General features: G+C 41.6%; 1 protein-coding gene across 2 annotated transcripts in view; it reads right to left on the bottom strand.

Moving 5' to 3' along the window:
- The window catches only part of SMURF2 (SMAD specific E3 ubiquitin protein ligase 2), a 115,859-nt gene that overhangs the window by 11,310 nt on the left and 87,902 nt on the right, over window positions 1-16,647 (bottom strand). For both annotated transcript variants that reach the window (XM_050762418.1, XM_050762419.1), the window contains 5 exons: window positions 10,997-11,192; window positions 8,616-8,719; window positions 4,724-4,838; window positions 2,617-2,795; window positions 1,638-1,775 (listed from right to left, as the gene is read on the bottom strand). In XM_050762418.1, coding sequence (XP_050618375.1) covers window positions 1,638-1,775; window positions 2,617-2,795; window positions 4,724-4,838; window positions 8,616-8,719; window positions 10,997-11,192 — 732 coding nt within the window. The remainder of the gene's footprint in view (window positions 1-1,637; window positions 1,776-2,616; window positions 2,796-4,723; window positions 4,839-8,615; window positions 8,720-10,996; window positions 11,193-16,647) is intronic.

Here is a 16,647-nt window from a genome sequence, read left to right as displayed (position 1 = left end):
CACACTGTAATCCCAACAGTTTGGGAGGCCAAGGCAAGCAGATCATGAGGTCAGGAGTTTGAGAACAGCATGGTCAATATGGTGAAACCCCATCTCTGCCAATAATACAAAAATTCGCCGGGTGTGGTGGTGCGCACCTGTACTCCCAGCTACTCGGGAGGCTGAGGCAGGAGAATCACTTGAACCTGGGAGGCAGAGGTTGCAGTGAGCCAAGATTGTGCCACTGCACTCCAGCCTGGGCAACAGAGTGAGACTCTGTCTCAAAGAAAAACAAAAGAAAACAAAAAACAAAACAAAACAAAAAACATAGACTTTGTTCCTACATAATTCTTGTAAGATTTAGTTTTAAAATTTGACAGCTTATGCAGTCTTTCTTTTAAATATCCACATAATATTCTGTTGAATGTATAATATAATCATTCTTCTCTAAAAAGATTTTAGTAGTGTAATTTTTACAAGTAGTATTTAATTGACCATCCTTTCCTGTACTTCTTCAATTACATGTGTGTTTCTGCAGAAGAGTCCTAAACACAGAGCTGCTAAAGGGCATGTACTGCTGGTATCAAACCGCTTTCCAGAAAAGCTATGCCAGTGTTCACTCCAATCAAGTGGACCTCATTTTTAAACTAGGAACAATGTTAGTAAGATTTGAGAACATGATCTATACAAAAAAAGTATAGCATGCAAGTTTCTGTGTACATACAGTAAAGTTCAAGTTCAAACTTCCAAAGCTGATTACCACAGTTTGTTTGGTAGACTTTTTATTTCTCATAAGCCAAATTAGCCCAATACATAAAAATTCCTCAAATTTACTTTATGAAATCTGAAAAACATTTATTTACATTTATCCCTAAACTCACAATGTGCTTGTTTATAAACAGGCTAAATGTTAGTAATATACAGCACAAAAGCCCTTCTGAATTGCCACCTGTGATAGCTACACCACACATGGCCCCATTGCCCACATCTCCTGGTATTCACATCTTTGTACAGCTCCTCTTCCATGATGAAACTGGGCTGGCTGTCTCAGTTTAACCAGAAGTAGACAGAAGTCATGTTGGCCAGGACCAGGCTTAGGCCTTAAAAAGATCTAGCAGCTTCTGCTTTTGAGCTTTGGAAAGCTGGCCACCCCATAAGAAGTCTATCAATACAGTGGGTAACATGATTAACCTTCATTACAATGAAGGGACAAACTTTTCAGGGAGAAAGAGTGGCTATGGGGAGAGGGAGTGGTCATGGAGAGAGGGAATGGCCTTTGATATCACAGAGGGAGAATCAAGGAACTCAGCCAACAATGAGAACTAGGACCCAGCCAGTGACCCCAGTCGACAGCCATGCCAGCTAGCCCTCGGCCATTTGAGTTATCCTAGTTATGAGTGAAGAGGCCATCTTGGTGTTGCAGGCCTAGCTGACATCTTGTGGAACAGCAGTGTGTCATCCATGTTGTTCTTTTGCCCAATTTCCTGACCCTTGGAATTGTGAGAAATAATAAAATGGCTGTTCTTAATAAGCCACTAAATTCTGCTGAAGCGGATTTTGTAACACTAAGTAATACTATCTAAATATTTAAGTTTGTTCATACTAACATCCTAGAACATTTAAAAAAAATTCAGCCTTGAGAACACAGGAGTGTTTACCTGACATATTCTTTTTTATTTTCTTCATTAACAGGGATACTTTTGCCATTTGGTTTAAGTTCATGCTGAATAATTTCACCATATGCATTATGTTCAACACAGAAGGTATGGTCCAAAACACCTGTAATATCATTCTCACTGGAAAGGAAAGAGGAAGAGATAGGTAACTGGGAAACCTAAAATACAGACCCTATAGATGTATTAACTGGTGAGATAAAACTAAGATCATTTTATAATATGACAAATGTGAGGTCAGATTCAGCGTATGAACTCTTAAACTACCACACTACCTAGTTCTTTCTGGACAGAAAAGTCAAAGAGCTTTAACCTTCATAAACACAGGAAACATTTAACTTCCTGAGTGATGAGAAAGAGCCCTGGTCAAAGCTGGGACTTGCTAGAACCACCAATATAGGACAATTTCAGTTATATTTGGCATTCTGAAGAGCCCTACTCGGTACTGTACTCCAAGGGGCCAAGTGCCTGTGTATCCCTAGTTGAGAAAGCCACTGTATACTTTATAAAAAATAAACATTTCCAGTGTATCTTCATAAAAATAACGACCTCTTGCAAAACAGAATCAGTTCTTAGCTTAAATTCAACAATTAGTTCTTATCTAAAAGTATGGTTCCAACAATCGCCACTTCATTAAAAGCAATGGCAGCAAGAATTTGCTATTCTAACACATGCAGGTTTGGAACAGAATTTACATCACATTGAGGAAATAATCATATAAAGTACTTTTAAAAATAGAATATACTAGTTTTTTTTTTTCTTTTTAAAGTAGTAACACTTGCTAAGTTTAAGGAATTTGAAATATATAAAGAAGCTACAGAAAGGGGGAAATCATATGAGATCCTATCACTCAACCACTCAATATTTTCTGTGTAATTTTTTTTAAGTACATCGGTTTTGAAACTTTTTTTTTAAAAGTTCAAGAGTTTAACTATAATGAAGAGACAGAAGACTCAATACATACAGTATCCACACTAAACTGTTATGAAGATCTGGATCTACTAACTCCATGTCATCCAAAGTAATCGACTTCCCAAGCAATTGCTTATAAAAAGGCAAAGTGAAACCACCATCAATATAATGTCCATGAAACACAGCCATTCCCATTATTCGTCCAACAAAGTGGAAATAGGATAAATGTTCCTGAAATTGAAAAGAGTGTATATACTCAAGTTAGAAACTACCCAGGAAAATTTTAATAAAAATGAAATATTTCAGCAACATTAATTTTTTTGAGAATAAGCATAAAATTTGTACTCTTCAATATAGTCAGGAGGGAGTATTTCTCTAGGGCATGCTCAGGAGTCTTTAGATCACTCCGGAACAGCATATTACACAGGGTAATATGCCCTTCTCACAGGGGTCAGTCATTCTGTAAATTTTATCTTTTAGAAATTAAGTCCAAACTATGGTCCCAGAGCTTCATTCAACTACTTGCAGATTCTTTTCTCTTCCTTCTCTCACTTCCGTGCTGAGCCCTTTGTCATGAAAAAAAATCTTTCAATTCTAAATCTCCCCGCCTCCTTGACCTAACCAGAAATTAAACATCAAAACACCATAGATTTAAGAGCACAGACTTGGTGTCAGGCTTGAATTAGAATCATGATTCTGCTAGTCACTGGCGTATGGACAAATTAACCCCTGTAGGACTAACTGTCCACATCTGGAAATATGAGGATAATTACAGTATCTAAAAAGCATCTCTATGAGGAGTAAAATGAGGTGATGTTTGAAACCCATGGAACTGGACCTGGCATGCTGTAAGCCCTCAATGAATGTGGGCTATTGTTACTACAGGGGCAGCAGTGCGCCCTCCAAAAAGAACCTTCACCTCAAAATCCTCCCTAAATAATTTCCTGAAACAAATCTAACATTTCTACCCTTTTATATATATTTCGTCTTTCATCACAGATTATTTTGTTAGATGTTTGTATTTTTAAATTCTTTTTTTTTTTTTTTGAGACAGAGTCTCGCTCTGTCACCCAGGCTGGAGTGCAGTGGCGCGATCTCGGCTCACTGCAAGCTCCGCCTCCCGGGTTCACACCATTCTCCTGCCTCAGCCTCCCGAGTAGCTGGGACTACAGGCGCCCACCACCATGCCTGGCTAATTTTTTTTTGTATTTTTTTTTTTTGTAAGTAGAGAAGGGGTTTCACTGTGTTAGCCAGGATGGTCTCAATCTCCTGACCTCGTGATCTGCCCGTCTCGGCCTCCCAAAGTGCTGGGATTATAGGCTTGAGCCACCGCGCCCAGCCAAAACTAAGTAATCTTTTAAGTTCGTCTTTAAACCTCTTTGTTTCTTTTTTAAAAGTAATAAAACACACACACACACACACACACACACACACACACACGCACACACACATATATATTTACCAAAGTTGCATTATACTATTTGATAACCTTCTTTTCCCTTAACACATCATAAACACCAAATTTCCAAATCATTAACTATTATCCCACATGATCATTTTAGTGGCTGTATAGTGTGCCCTTCTATGGAAAGACAATATAAGAACAATACATTAGTAATAACTGCTGACTTCTGTTGAGTGCTTAATAATGTAATTGATAAGAGTTGTACAGTTAATAACATACAGCACTGTGCTAAATGCTTAATGTGCCAGTCCCCATTTAATTCTCATAACCCCTCTTTGAGGTACACATTTATTTATCAGCAATGACAAAACTGAAGCTTAAGTCCATGAACTTGCCCTGAAAGGTCACAAAGCTAGAAAGTGATGAGACCACGACATGTCTTTCTAATTCCAGAACCTATGCCTTTAATCATTTGTGTGATTCTGCTTCATGTCATAATTTAATCAGTCCCCACTCTTGAAGACAACTATATTGTTCTCAGTTGAGTGCTACTATAAACAATAAACATCCCTGTTTCCAAATTGGTGCATGTATCTGTAATCATCTGCTTGGGAAAATTTTGTAGAAGAGGAATTGCTAAGTCAAAGGGTACAACTAAGACAAGGACAAATAATTTCTATATAATAAACTACATTAATATGTAAACATGAAAAGCATTACAGGTCACAATTCACATCATAACTTCAAATCATACCGGATTAACTGCAGAATCAGGATTGATCTGCAATGTATAGATATCATCTCTTGAATATTGGAAGAGGCCATAGTATGGATTCAGCATTTCATGTGACAACAGATACAACCATTCCCTAGAAAACAGATATGACCAAGGAATTTTTTTGTTAATGTATACATTTTTATTAAGATATGCCATTAATTCATCATTTTAGCAAATAATTTTTTAAATTAATAAAAGGCAAAAAAGCATTAACTGTAGTTATATAAGATCACATTGGAAAAATCTACCATGCCCAAACAGCAAATAAAAACTCTCTTATATTGAAGTAACATCTCACTCAAAATTTAGGAAATTTTATTGTATTTTAGCATCAAAGAGTATAAAAGTATTATCCAACAGCTCAGCTACTCACGAGATGATATAGTCCAGTGGTCTGTTACTTTTAATTGCCAAATAAATTTGTAATCCATAATAAACATAAAACAAAAGGAAGAATACGGGGTTTTATTTCAAAATGTCCATGTGAGGCTGGGGACGGTGGCTCACACCTGTAATCCCAGCACTTTGGGAGGCCAAGACAGGTGGTTCGCTTGAGCTCAGGAGTTTGTGACCGGCCTGGGCAACAAGACAAAACCCCATCTCTACAAAAAAATACAAAAATCAGCCAGGTTGATAGCACGTGCCCACAGTCCCAGCTACTTGGGAGGCAGAAGTGGGAGGACTGCTTGAGCCCCGGAGGTCGAGGCTGCAGTGAGCTGAGATCACACCACTGCACCCCAGCCTGGGTGACAGAGTGAGACCCTGTCTCAAAGGGGAAAAAAAAAAAAAAAAAAAAAGTCCACGTCATCTATACTATCCTGGTCTACTATCACGGCAGATTTATACCAGTTTATATAGACATATAATATAGTATTGATTTACTCTTCATTTTGGACAAGGGTATATTTTGTTGTAGTATTAGTAAGGACACTTCATTATCCATTTCATTATCTTTCACTGTATAAACCCTAAAACATACCATGATAAAAATATAAGTGGGCAAAGATTGAAGGCATTTGGTGTAGGTATGGACTCAAGGGCAAACCTGCATTCTTTGGGTATGTTTCATACCACTTCTTGACTTCAAATGTAAATCAATGTTTTTAAAACCTGGAATAAAAAGTACTACCACCTTGAATTTATTAAATCCTTCACATTTTTCAAAGTATAAAAGATAATTTGTTACTCACTTTGGAAATTCACTAGTCTATGATTTAAGAGATGTAGTTCTAGTCTTAATTATTGTCATTCCTCAGCTAGGGAAGGTTATTTAAATGATATATTTTGGTATTATGGATTAAACAGATTGAATAATATTTTTGAGCAAATACAGAATAGTATTAAAACTAGTTAAGGGAAAATGTTTCCAAAGTCTATGTGATGGAGTCTAAATCAAATTACTACCATTATGTAACATTTGAAAAACTACTCTAGAGATTAAAAAAAGAAGTGACATCTCCACATAAGCAGCCTTCTCAACATAACACTCATCTGATGTGTCTTGTGGTTTTGGTGTGTGTATGTTTTTTAAAAAGAAAATCTGAATTTTTGTTTTGTTTTACCAAGTATTTAGAACACAAATAAGCACAGAACTCAACTACTTTGAGATTCTACTATGGAATAAATTTCAGAAAAACCAGATCACTGTCACATTCCATTTATTCTGCTCAAACCCTGACAGTAGTAAGGTTAAAAAACAAAAAACTGGGCTGGGTGCAGTGGCTCATGCCCATAATCCCAGCACTTTGGGAGGCCAAAGAGGGCAGATCACGAGGTCAGGAGATAGAGACTAGCACGGCCAACATGGTGAAACCCCGTCTCTATTAAAAATACAAAAATTAGCTGGGCGTGGTTGTACGCGCCTGTAGTCCCAGCTACTCGGGAGGCTGAGGTTGGAGAATCGCTTGAACCCGCGAGGCAGAGGTTGCAGGGAGCCAAGACTGCGCCACTGCACTCCAGCCTGGTGACAGAGTGAGATTCCATCTCAAAAACAACAACAACAAAAACTGACTACTAGGCAGGCATGGTGGCTCACGCCTGTGATTCCAGCACTTGGGGAGGCTGACGCAGGAGGATCACTTGAGGCCAGGAGTTTGAGACCAGCCTGGGCAACACAGACGCTGTTTCTACCAAAAAAAAAAAAAGTTTGAGATGGAGTCACGCTCTGTCGCCAGGCTGGAGTGCAGTGGCATAATCTCGGCTCACTGCAACCTCTACCTTGTGGGTTCAAGTGATTCCCCTGCCTCAGCCTCCTAAATAGCTGGGACTACAGGTGTGTGCCACCACACCCAGCTAATTTTTTTTTTTTTTTAAATTTTTAGTAGAGACAGGGTTTCATCATGTTGTCCAGGATGGTCTCGATCTCTTGACTTTGTGATCTGCCCACCTTGGCCTCCCAAAGTGCTGGGATTACAAGCATGAGCCACTGTACTTGGCCAAAAAAAATTTTTTTTTATTAGGCATGGAAGCATGTGCCTATAGTCCCAGCTCTTTAGGAGGCTGAGGCAGGAAGATCACTTGTACCTAGGAGTTCGAGGCTGCAGTGAGCCATGATCACATCACTGCAATCCATGGAGCCTGGGTGACAGAGCGAGACCTTGTCTCTAAAAAACTAACTAAATAAAATAAACTACTTAATTGATCTACACATATAATTACAGTACTCAGATGCCACCACTAGATGATGACGATGAAGTTTTCCCAATAAACGTTCACTCTAGTTATGAGTAAGCAATACAAATTCCACAGAAACTATCAAGTCCTAAGTATGATGTGGAACGGATTATTTTTTAAAATACACACTAAAGAAACTATCCATCCATAAGTTTAAGAGGTGACGAATGAAAATAAGTCTATAAATACATGTAATGCTAAATAACAACGGGAATTATTGAAAACATAATTTTGGTTGGATTTAAGATTAAGGAAAGCAGAATTATCATAATGATCCTTAGAACATTTCAATACAGAGCTACAGTGTTTCTCCTGTATTTATATAAAACAAATTTTCACACTTAGTAAAGAATTCTTGTAGTAAATATAGTATCAGAAACAAATCACTGGCTGGGTGTGGTGGCTCACACCTGTAATCCCAGCACTTTGGGAGGCTGGGGCAGACAGATTGCTTGAGCTCAGGAGTTCGAGACCAGACTGGGCAACATGGCAAAACCCCATCTCTACAAAAAAAATACAAAAATTAGCCGGGTGTGGTGGCTTGTACCTGTAGTCCTAGCTATTCAGGAGGCTGAGGTGGGAGGATCTCATGAGCCCAGGATGGGGAGGTTGCAGTGAGCCGAGATCGCGCCACTACACTCCAGCCTGGGTGACAGAGAGAGACCCTGTCTCCAAAAAACAAAAAGAAAATCAATTTAACTTGACCTGTGAGTTACAAATGTAGCAGAAGCATTATACTTTCTGTACTGAAGCATTCTGAGGACCATCATGATACGTACATGTGTATAAACACATGCATGCATACACATTCATTTAACAAGGTAAAAAGGCATATCAATGGAAGCAAAGAGAACCAGTATTCAGTTCAGGTTATATATCATTTAAATCTCAAAACTGTTCCTGACAATGTAAAGCAGAGGCAATAACATGCTGAAGGAGAGAGATAGAGAAAACACAGGGCCTGTAGTCTCACTGGACTCAGATGATCTACTGGGGAGTTGTAAAATACTTGTCCGGTAGCAGTATTACCCTAACCTCATTATGAATATATCTGTTAGGATATCCTCAGTAATACAAACATTAGGGAATATAATACCAAAAAATAAATGTCAATGAGAAAGTTACACCACAGGAAGTATCTTAAATTGGTAAGTACAAAGATCCATATGTCATAAGCTGGCAAGCAAGTCCTTACCTGGCAACCCCTCCATAGTCAAGGCCTTCTTCTCCACGAAATTTTATCATTAATCGCTTCCAGAGATCTTTTGGTCTCATTTTCATGACCTGTCGATATGATTCCTGAAAAAAAATTTTTTTAATACAATATTACTATTAGTTCCTTTTAGCCTATTACTTAATCTCTTCCTGCCAATCCACTCAAAAAACTCAAGTCTAAATAAGGTGAAATTTGGCCAGGTGCAGTAGCTCATACCTGTAATCCCAACACTGTGGGAGGCTGAGGCAGGAGGATCACCTGAGGCTAGGAATTCTAGACCAGCCTGGGCAATATAGTGAAACTATCTGCACACAAAAAAATTTTCTTAAATAGCTGGGCATGGTGGCACGCGCCTGTAGTCCTAGCTACTTGGGAGGCTAAGGTGGGAGGACTGCTTGAGCCCAGGAGTTCAAGGCTACAGTGAACTATGATCATGCCACTGCACTCCAGCCTGGGTGACAGAGCAAGACCTTGTCTCTTTTAAAAAAAGAAAAAGAGGCGGCCTGGCACAGTGGCTCATGCCTGTAATCCCAGCACTTTGGGAGGCTGAGGCGGGCAGATTGCGAGCTCAACAGATCGAGACCATCCTGACCAACACGGTGAAACCCCATCTCTACTAAAAATACAAAAATTAGCTGGGCACAGTAAGCATGTGCCTGTAGTCCCAGCTACTCAGGAGGCTGAGGCAGAAGAATCGCTTGAACCTGGGAGGTGGAAGCTGCAGTGAGCTGAGATTGTGCCATTGTACTCCAGCCTGGCAACAGACTCTGTCTCAAAAAGAGAAAGAGAAATGAGAGAAAGAGAGAGAGAGAGAGAGGGGAGGAAAAGGGAGGAAAAGGGAGGGAAGGGAAGGGAAGGGAAGGGAGGGAGGAGGAGAGGGGGGGAAGGGGGAGGGGAGGGGAAGGGGAAGGGAAGGGGAGGGAAGGGGAAGGGAAGGGGAGGGAAGGGGAAGGGAAGGGGAAGGGAAGGGGAGGGAAGGGGAGGGAAGGGGAGGGAAGGGAAGGGGAAGGGGAGGGGAGGGGAAGGAGGAGGGGAGGGGAAGGGGGGGGGGGGGGAGGGGAGGGGAGGGGAAGGGGGAGGGGAAGGGGGAGGGGAGGGGGGGGGAAGGGGGAGGGAGGGGGAGGGGAAGGGGAGGGGAAGGGGGAGGGGAGGGAACGGGGAGGGGAGGGGAAGGGAAGGGAAGGGGAGGGGAGGGGAGGGGAGGGGAGGGGGGAGGGAAGGGGAGGGGAGGGGAAGGGGGAGGGAAGGGGAGGGGAGGGGAAGGGGGAGGGAAGGGGAGGGGAGGGGGAGGATGGGGAGGATGGGGGGAGGGGAGGGGGAGGGGGAGGAGGGGGAGGGGAGGAGGGGGGGGGAGGGGGAGGGGGAGGGGGGGAGGGGGAGGGGGGGGGGGGAGGGGGAGGGGGGGGGGGGGGAGGGAGGGGGATGGGAGGGGGGGGAGGGGGGGGGGAGGGGGAGGGGAGGGGGATGGGGGGGGGGGGGAGGGGGGAGGGGGAGGGGGGAGGGGGGGGAGGATGGGGGAGGGGGGGGGGAGGATGGGGGAGGGGAGGGGGGGATGGGGGGGGGGGGGGAGGGGGAGGATGGGGGAGGGGGGGGAGGATGGGGGAGGGGAGGGGGAGGATGGGGGAGGGGAGGGGGGAGGAGGAAGGGAGGGAAGGGAAAGGGGGGGGGGGAGGGGGGAGGAGGGGGGGGGGGGGGGGGGGGGGAGGGGAGGGGAGGGGAGGGGGGGGGAGGGGGGGGGGAGGGGAAGGGGAGAGGAGGGGGGAGGGGAGGGGGAGGGGAGGGGGAGGGGAGGGGAGGGGGTGGATGGGGAAGGGGTAGGGGAGGTGGAGGATGGGGAAGGGGTAGGGGAGGTGGAGGATGGGGGAGGGGGGGAGGGGAGGGGAGGGGAGGGGGGAGGGAAGGGAAGGGAAGGGAAGGGAAGGGGTACTCTCAGTATTCTTGGAAAAGAGCATAAAATAAATTTAATTTCTTTTTTTTTTTTTTTTTTTTTTGAGACGGAATTTCATTCTCATTGCCCAGGCTGGAGTACAATGGTATAATCTCGGCTCACCACAACCTCTGCCTCCCAGGTTCAAGCAGTTCTCCTGCCTCAGCCTCCCGAGTAGCTGGGATTATAGGCATGTGCCACCACACCCAGCTAATTTTGTATTTTTAGTAGAGACAGGGTTTCTCCATGTCAGGCTGGTCTCAAACTCGCAAATTCAGGTGATCCACCCAACTCGGCCTCCCAAAGTGCTGGGATTACAGGCGTGAACCACTGCGCCCGGACAATTTCTCTCTAATTTAAAATAAGGTTTGTATTAGCAAACAATGGGTTTCTGGAAAAAAAATAATAAAACAAAATAAGGCTGTAAATTTACCTCAAAAATCTCTTCCCTGGAAACCTCGATGCGGCAGTGACCTGCCTGAGGCTGTTGCTGGGAAAGTTCTTGCCGCAAAATTTTTAGTTTCTGAACCAGGTCTCGCTTGTACCTTGGGACTGTCAGGCATTCTGTGTCATCAGGACATAACGATACCACTTGCTGTTGCTGTTGGTCTTTCAATTGGTTCTGCCGACTAGAAGTAAACACAGATGTTATTATTAAAGTATTTCAAATTTTAAACATTGCAATTATAGATTTAAAATAGCATCATATTATAAAGCAAGTCTAGCTATATCATTTTCCAAGCCTTAGTAGAACATATACTCGGCTTGACATTTTTTGGCAGCAATAAACCAGCTACAAAGTTTATTTCTCATAGTCCACATAAACTGATAGAATTGGATAATGGAATTTTATCCATAAAGCTTTATATAGCTTCTGAAGACAAATTTTTCCAATATAGCTTCCATTTTCCCCTACAGAGTTAACCTTCACCCACTTTAAAACTCAGGCATGTGCCAAACACGGCTTGTTATCTAGAAGCTGTCTTTCCGGAAGAGCCAAACAGGAGTCTGAATGGCAACTTGGCAGGGATCCCTTCTTTTTTATACACCAGGCCAAATATTATACCTAAAACATATGACCATACAGAGAAAATATAGCTTTGTTAAAAATGCCAAGTCAATATTACCTACCGTTACAAATACTATAATAAAGATTTTTTAAATATACACACAAAAGCAAAATAGATTATGTACATAAATGCATTCCATAAACTGTATAATTTTATTTTTTAAAATGAACTTGGGTATATTTCACATCAGATACAAAAAGTAACTCAAAATGGATTGCAGACATCAATGTAAAATCTAAAGCCATAAAACTTCTAAACACAGGAGAAAATTTATGACATACATTAGTCAATTAATGATTTCTTAGAGATAACACCAAAAGCACAATCCATGAAAGAACAAATGGATAAACAGAACATCCATTTTTAATTTTTTTTTTTAAAGAGGCAGGGTCTTGCCTAGGCTGGCCCTGAACTCCTGGCTCAAGTGATCCTCCTGTCTCAGCCTCCTGGTAGCCAGAACTACAGGCACACAACACCACCCCTGGCTTAAAGAAAATTGCTGCTCTTCAAAAGACACTGTTTAGGAAAACTAAAAGACTAGTCAAGTCACAGACTAGGAGAAGACTTTTGGAAGCATATATCTGATATGTAAATATCTAAAGAAACTCAAAACTCAACAAAAATCTGAGCTGCTCGATTTGGGAGGGCTGGGGACATGGCAAAAGATTCCACCAAAGAAGCCATTTTACTCCTAGGTTATTTATTTAACCAAGAGAAATGACAGCATATGTCCACACAAAGACTTGCACATACGTGTTCATAATACTTTTATCTGTCAAAGTGAAACACTGGAAAACAACCCAAATGTCCATCAGTAGAGAAATGAATAAACTGTGGAATACCCATACAATGGAATACCAGCACCAATAAAAAGAAATGAACTATATATGCAATGACAGCGATGAATCTCAAGATTGTGTGAGTAAAAGAAATCATACTGCACGATTCCATTTATCTAGAAAATGCAAACTAATACACTGACAGAAAGCAGGGCAGTAGTTGGCTGGAGATGGGGTGTTATGGGTTGAGCTGTGTGTCTCCCAAAAAGATACGCTGAAGTCTCAACATCTGGTCAACCTATGGATTTGACCTTATTTGGAAATAAGGTCTCTGCAGATATAATCAAGGTAAGGTAAGATCATACTGGATTAGGATGGCCTTAAATCCAAAAACTGATGCCTTTATATAAAAAGAGAGAAATTAGGATACATACATACAGGAAAGAAGACTATGGGAAGACAGAAAACAAAGATTGGAGCAATTTGTCTATAAGCCAAGTAACACCAAAGTTTCCAGAAACCACTGGAAGTTAGGAGAGAGGCATGGAAAAGATTCTCTCTCAAAGCCTCCGGAAGGAACTCATTATCACTTATTACAGAGTCAGCCCCTTACCCTGTAGTTCTGCCTCCAGAATTGTGAGAGAATGAATTTCTGTCGTTTTAAGCCACCCAGTTCATGGTATTTTGTTACAGCAGCCCTGGGAAACTAACACAGGGTGGAAGTACCACAGGGAAGGACAGAAAAAGGAATCACAAAAGGGCAAGAGAAAACTTTTGGGGGTGGTGAATATGTTCACCATCTTCACTGTGGTCATGGTTTCATGGTGTATGTCAAAACTTAAACTGTACACTTTAAATATTCAGTTTATTGTATGTCAATATATTTCAATGAGGCTGGTTTTCAAAAATCCAGTGGACATCAAGCCTCTTCACAAAGCCTCCTGTGAAAGACTAAGCCATGCAAATGGAAAGGTGGCTTAGAGCTGAAGGATAAAACTGACACAGAAGAAAATCCTTTTGGGATGAGGGCAGCTAGCCTGGAACTATTGTTCCTGATGCACTCAGGAAAAAAAAATTTAACTAATGAATAAAGCAGCCTGTCTCTTCAGGTGTACTAGGGTGCAAGGGACAGTTCTGTAAGGGCTGATGCGAGAGTGCAGGCCAGGAAACAGTGGGGGTGCTGGTCTGCTATCCTTTTGGGCCTCTGCCAATGTCTAAAGACTTTATCAAACAAGCAAATGATTTTCTTGAAATCAAGTAAATCTGATAAGCAGGGAAAAGACTCAAATTGTAATCCCCTTGCCCATAAGCCATCTTTTTCTTTAAAAAGAAAAGCTTCCTTTAAGGGTATAGGGCAGAATATCTTCATGCAATGCCAGTCAAAGGAAGGGAAATAAGTAATTAGTGTTACAGGAATCAAAATAGGAAGGGAAAAAAAAAACCCTCCATAGTCAGACTGGGTGGTTCAAATCCCAGCTCCAGCACCTTTTATGTACCTCTGGACAAGTTTTATAACTGCTTGACACTCCATTTTTCTCACTGGCGAGAAGGAAGTAGCCCAGGATTGCAATGCAGATGACGTGGGCACTCAGAGCATGGTAGTGCAAAAAAAATGTCAGTTACTATAGCTACTATTAAGGCAGTTACTGAGTTAGAAAAACATGCTTTTCAAGCAAAGGAAATGAAAAAAAAAAAAAAAAAAAACGGACTAAAATGCTTTCTAAGAAGAATATGCTTCCTTGGCAAAGTTATTTACTAAACTCCAATGACAATGTTTTGCAATAGTTTAACAACACTGTATCCTGTCACTGACAGATTAGATACTGAGGTTTCACAGAAACTACGCAATCTTTAGAACATGTAAAATGACTCCCTTGGAAGAGAATAATGGCAGTAATATTGCAGGAGGGATTTGTAAAAAAAAAAAAAAGGGGCTAAGGAAGATTAATGCGTCTGTATAAGAAAGGCTTTAAGTCAAACCAGATATCCTAAAAACGTACATTTATATATAACAGGACCAGGATACACTTCGAAGAGGTAACTTCTTTTGTTGCTTCCTCCTAAAATATTAATTCTCAATTCTTCTCAGCTTAAATACCACGTTCCTCTCTAAAACACGATTTGTCCCACAACATTTTATCTGGCTCAGATAAGCAGGGTCACAATCTGTTGCCTAGGATGAAGTGAAGTGCAGTGTCACGATCATAGCTCACTGTAACCTCCAACTCTTGGGCTCAAAGGATCCTCCTACCCAGCCTCCCAAAGCACTGGGATTACAGGCGTGAGCAACTGTGCCCAGTTCCTCCTGATTATAATGCAGTACTGCCTTTCTCATTTCCTAAATGCTGAAACAGTAAAAACAAAACAAAACAAAACAAAAAACTAGCTAAAAAAAGTCATCTAAAAATATTTTAGGTTATATAACAATATAATCCAAACATCATAGCACCCTAAAATCCAAAATAAGGGTTAAACTAATTTCATCACTTCAGAATTAGCCTAATAACAATAATCTATATTCTAATGACATTTTTGCCAAAAAATTTCCAAGAGAGGAAAACAATAAAAACCATAATAGATCTACCAAATGAGGTAATAATATATTTGATGGCTCAGAGACCTAGATTCAAAACTCCGTTAACACTCATTTAAACAAAAACCCCCAAATTTAAAAATGTTTAAAAAATAGAAATAAAACATTAATAGAAAAAATGTTCTAACATATCCTGATATGTAAAGATTAATAAATTAACAGTTAGAATTTAAAATTAGCACCTTATGAATCTTTTTTTTTTTTTTTGAGACGGAGTCTCGCTCTGTTGCCCAGGCTGGAGTGCAGTGACGCGATCTCGGCTCACTGCAAGCTCCGCCTCCCAGGTTCACGCCATTCTCCTGCCTCAGCCTCCTGAGTAGCTGGGACTACAGGCGCCCACCACCGCACCTGGCTAATTTTTTGTATTTTTAGTAGAGACGGGGTTTCACTGTGTTAGCCAGGGTGGTCTCGATCTCCTGACCTTGTGATCCACCCGCCTCAGACTCCCAAAGTGCTGGGATTACAGGCGTGGGTCACTGCGCCTGGCCTAATTTTTGTATTTTTAGTAGAGATGCGGTTTCACCATGTTGGCCAGGCTGGTCTCGAACTCCTGACCTTAGGCAATCCGCCTGCCTCAGCCTACCAAAGTGCTGGGATTACAGGCGTTGAGCCACCACACCCAGCCCACATAATGGTTTTTAAGAAGGTTTACCAGTTTGTGTTGGGCTGCACTGAAAGCTGTCCTGGACCCAGCCTAAGGGCCGTGGGTCGGACAAGCTTGACCTAAAGGGATGATCGTGGAGGCAGGAGGTAAATAAAGCACAACCATCTCTTGGAGCTTTCCTGGGCCTCTGAGAGAGCCATACTGGCTCTTCATTATCATTGTATATTTGTCAAGTACTTTGGGTATGTTACATACTAAAGCAGCAAAAATAAATGGGATACGGGTCTTCTTAAGGAATTCAAAGTCCAGTAGGGGAAGCAGAAAGGTAACAAACAATTATGATACAAAAGTAAAACAAAAGCCCTCTGCAGAGTGCTCCAACATCTTTTATTCCTTATCATCTCCCCAAAATCCAATTTGTTGTCCCTATATGCCCTTTAAAAAAACCTAGGCCGGGCACGGAGGCTGACACCTGTAACCCCAGCACTTTGGGAGGCCGAGGCAGGAGGATCACTTAAGGTCAAGAGTTGGAGACCAGCCTGGCTAACACAGTGAAACCTCGTCTCTACTAAAAATACAAAAATTAGCCAGGTGTGGTGGTGGGTGCCTGTAATCCCAGCTACTTGGGAGGCTGAGGCAGAAGAATTGCTTGAACTCAGGACGTGGAGGGTGCAGTGAGTTGAGATCGTGCCATCGCACTCCAGCCTGGGTGACAACAGGGAAACTCCATCTCAAAAAAAAAAAAAAATTCCATACACAAAAGTAAAGTCCACATGGATTAATGACTTCACTGTAAAAGACAAAACTATAAATGTATTAAAAACATTTACTTATAGTTCAAATTTTAAAAGATAAAGATTACATTAGAAAAATGGGCAAAAAGATACATATTCACAAAACAGTTGATGCAGCTGGTCAATAGGCCAAAGAAAAACTGTTCAAGCTCAACAGACAATGGCAAAAAATTGTGAAGAGGACCTTCACAAAAACAGGAAATCCAAATAGTCAATAAACCTATAAAAAGGTGCGCAACCTCAT

This window comes from Macaca thibetana, chromosome 16 (assembly GCF_024542745.1).
Source record: "Macaca thibetana thibetana isolate TM-01 chromosome 16, ASM2454274v1, whole genome shotgun sequence".
In the NCBI taxonomy this organism is placed as follows: domain Eukaryota; kingdom Metazoa; phylum Chordata; class Mammalia; order Primates; family Cercopithecidae; genus Macaca; species Macaca thibetana.
This window is presented reverse-complemented; position numbering and strand designations above follow the sequence as displayed.